The sequence below is a fragment of the Chlorocebus sabaeus genome, chromosome 21 (assembly GCF_047675955.1).
Source record: "Chlorocebus sabaeus isolate Y175 chromosome 21, mChlSab1.0.hap1, whole genome shotgun sequence".
Lineage (NCBI taxonomy): Eukaryota > Metazoa > Chordata > Mammalia > Primates > Cercopithecidae > Chlorocebus > Chlorocebus sabaeus.
In genome coordinates this window covers 8,805,963-8,808,580 of record NC_132924.1, presented here as the reverse complement: position 1 = coordinate 8,808,580, position 2,618 = coordinate 8,805,963, and the positions used below count along the sequence as shown (strand labels likewise).

Genomic DNA, 2,618 nt, shown 5'->3' with positions numbered 1-2,618 from the left:
CAAGATGTAACATTAATAACCATTCTAGAAGAACAAAACATGTATCTTGTTTACTAAAACAAAACTAGCTGTTTTTCTTAAAAGTATTTCAGTGAGTTATGTTTGTTTTTATGATAATGAAAGAGAAGGTCCTTCTCTCAGTAGTCTATCTGCAGTTTTCTGCAGGTATTACTATACATTCTCTTTCTAAACGTCAAGTATAAAATAGAGCAATATTACTGGTGAGGACACAACACCCTACAGAGAGGCAGAGGAGAACAGTTTGGTGGTTCCCTTAAACATGGACTAACCACAGACCCAGAAATTCTACTCCCAGCTACATACTACATAGGGGTGAAAATATTTGCACAAAATCTTGCCCCACTAATGTCTATGACAAAATTCTTCATGATATCCCAAACATGCAGACAATCCAAATGTCCATCAGCTGATGAAAGGCCGAACCGATGTGTTATATCCATGCAATGGAATAGGTTTTTGGACATGAAAAGGAAGGATGTGCAGGTCCCAGCAAGGATGAACCTAGAAATCATCATGCTAAGTGATGCCATAGGAGAGCCGACAGGAGGGAAGTCTACAGAGACAGAAAGTGGATTCCTGGTCGTCGCAGCTGGGGAGACCGGTGGATAGGAAGGTGACAGCTACAGGGTACAGAGCTTCTTCCTGAGATGATGAAATTTTTTTCTCATTTACTGTGCTGATGGGTGCACATGTGTGGCTGTACCATAAAACCCACTGAATTCTACACTTCAAGTTGCTGAATTATTTGATATATGAACGACATCACAAGAAGGGGAGGAAGGAGAGCGGAGGAGGGGAGGGAGAGTGAGGCGGAAGAGGAGCTGAGAGGAGAGGGAGGGAGGAGGAGAGAACAGCAGACCGTGGTAGCTCCTAGGCCCTTCTCTCCAGAGCGAAACTTGCTGGCGGCACCTGGAAGGAGCCTTATGCCTCCAGTGCCTTCCTGCAGTCTGGGCGTCTGGGCACGTGGCCTCCGCGTGGCGCCATTGTGGAGTGTCCCGTGCCCACGCCCCACGTGCCTTCCAAGCGCCCAGAGGCCAACGGTCCCCCAGCCTTGGGCGCTGTAGCCTGGCCAAGTCCGCAGACGTCAGGAACTTCTGGAAGGCGGGCGAACCCCTGCTGCAAGGCCCCGACGCCCTGGCGGCTCCCATGGGCAGGTCACCCAGCACGCCCCAGACCACGCTGTCTCCCCGGAGTCACCAGAGCCCGTGGCCCCAGAGGTCCCCGACACAGAGCCATATTCAGTACGTCCAGTGGGGGCGCCTGGCGCCCAGCACCCACCTCACTGAGGTGCGGCTCAGCCAGGACCCCCACAAGTCCCGGCGGGTGGGCTCCGAGGCCTGGAGGCGCCCTGCCCTGCCCGGGGAGACCGCCCTGGGGCGAAACCTCTCCTGCGCCTGGGAGGGTTGCATGAAAAGGGGGCTGTGTCGTGCCCGGAACCCAGGACGGACCTGGAGCCCGATGACCATCAGGATCGCCCCTCCCGAGCATCAGGAGAGCCCCTGGGGATCCCCAGGACAGCGAGGCCGCCCCGCAAGCCGCCCCGCCGCCCAGGAGCTCCCGGACTTCTGCACCCGGGAGACTCTGCTGAGGGCTGTCAGCCAGTGTCGCAAGAGAAGCGCCAGGTTCGAAGGACCACTGTGGTTCGAGGTCTCAGACAGCAAGGGCGGCAGGTGGAACCTGGAGTCCCGGCCCTCTGCCTTCAAGCCCCTGAGCAAAAATGGAGCGGTTGCTTCCTTCGTGCCCAGGCCAGGGCCTCTGAAGCCGAGCGTCGGCCCCTGGAGCCTCAGTGTTTGTGATGATACTTGGCCTTTCGTTCTGGTCCAGCCAGCCCCGTCCGCCATCTGGGACTTCTGGGAGGCGACAACGCCTTCCTGCGGCAGCTGCAGTAGGGTCTCCTTCACTCTCCAGGACACCCAGTCTGCTGGCTCCTTTGGCTTCTAAGAATCTGGGCCCTGCTACCCACCTCCGGAGACTTAAGCCCATGTATCTACTTTCACTTGCTCATCCTTGCTCTACCTCGAAAGTGGGGCCCTGACACCACGTTATCAAACATGCAGCCCCCACACCCCTCATCTGCATATCCCCAGATCTTCCCTCTGTGCTCCCTCCCACCCTAACAGCTGTTGATTTCAGAACAACCTTCGACCTGCTGGCCCTCTCCTCCCTTCCCTTCTTCCTGCCCTTCCTCTGAAAAGAGGCATTTCGGGAAGGCTTGCTTTTTCTCCATGTCTCCCAGTTTGTATAGTTAAATTGTCCAGTTTGTGTAGTTAAATATTTGATCTTATTAAAAACATTTGTCTGCAGAAACTCTCTCTGTATATAATAATAACAATCAAAAAAGCTTTTTATGCCAAAACAAAGGGGAAACTGTGTTCCAGGCAGGGGCAAGGGCAAAGATTCTGTATGGGGAATAATTCCTATTTATTTGAAGTCCAACTATAAGTCCAGTAGAGCTGGAGACCAGTGAGAGAGAAGATATGAAGTTAGAGAAATAGACTGTGATGAAGTACTTACTCTAAGGCGTGGGGACCAGAGTACAGGGTTTATTCTAAAGCCACGAGTGTTAAGCAGTGCACAGTCTATGATCTGGTTGATAT

At 53.2% G+C, this 2,618-nt stretch overlaps 1 protein-coding gene across 1 annotated transcript; it reads left to right on the top strand.

Moving 5' to 3' along the window:
- The first annotated feature begins 516 nt into the window (after positions 1–516).
- POM121L12 (POM121 transmembrane nucleoporin like 12) lies at positions 517–2,324 on the top strand. Its single transcript, XM_073008636.1, has 2 exons — positions 517–622; positions 968–2,324. Exons 1-2 carry the CDS (start codon positions 517–519, stop codon positions 1,960–1,962), a joined length of 1,101 nt encoding a protein of 366 aa, XP_072864737.1. The 3' UTR covers positions 1,963–2,324.
- Positions 2,325–2,618: the final 294 nt, after the last annotated feature.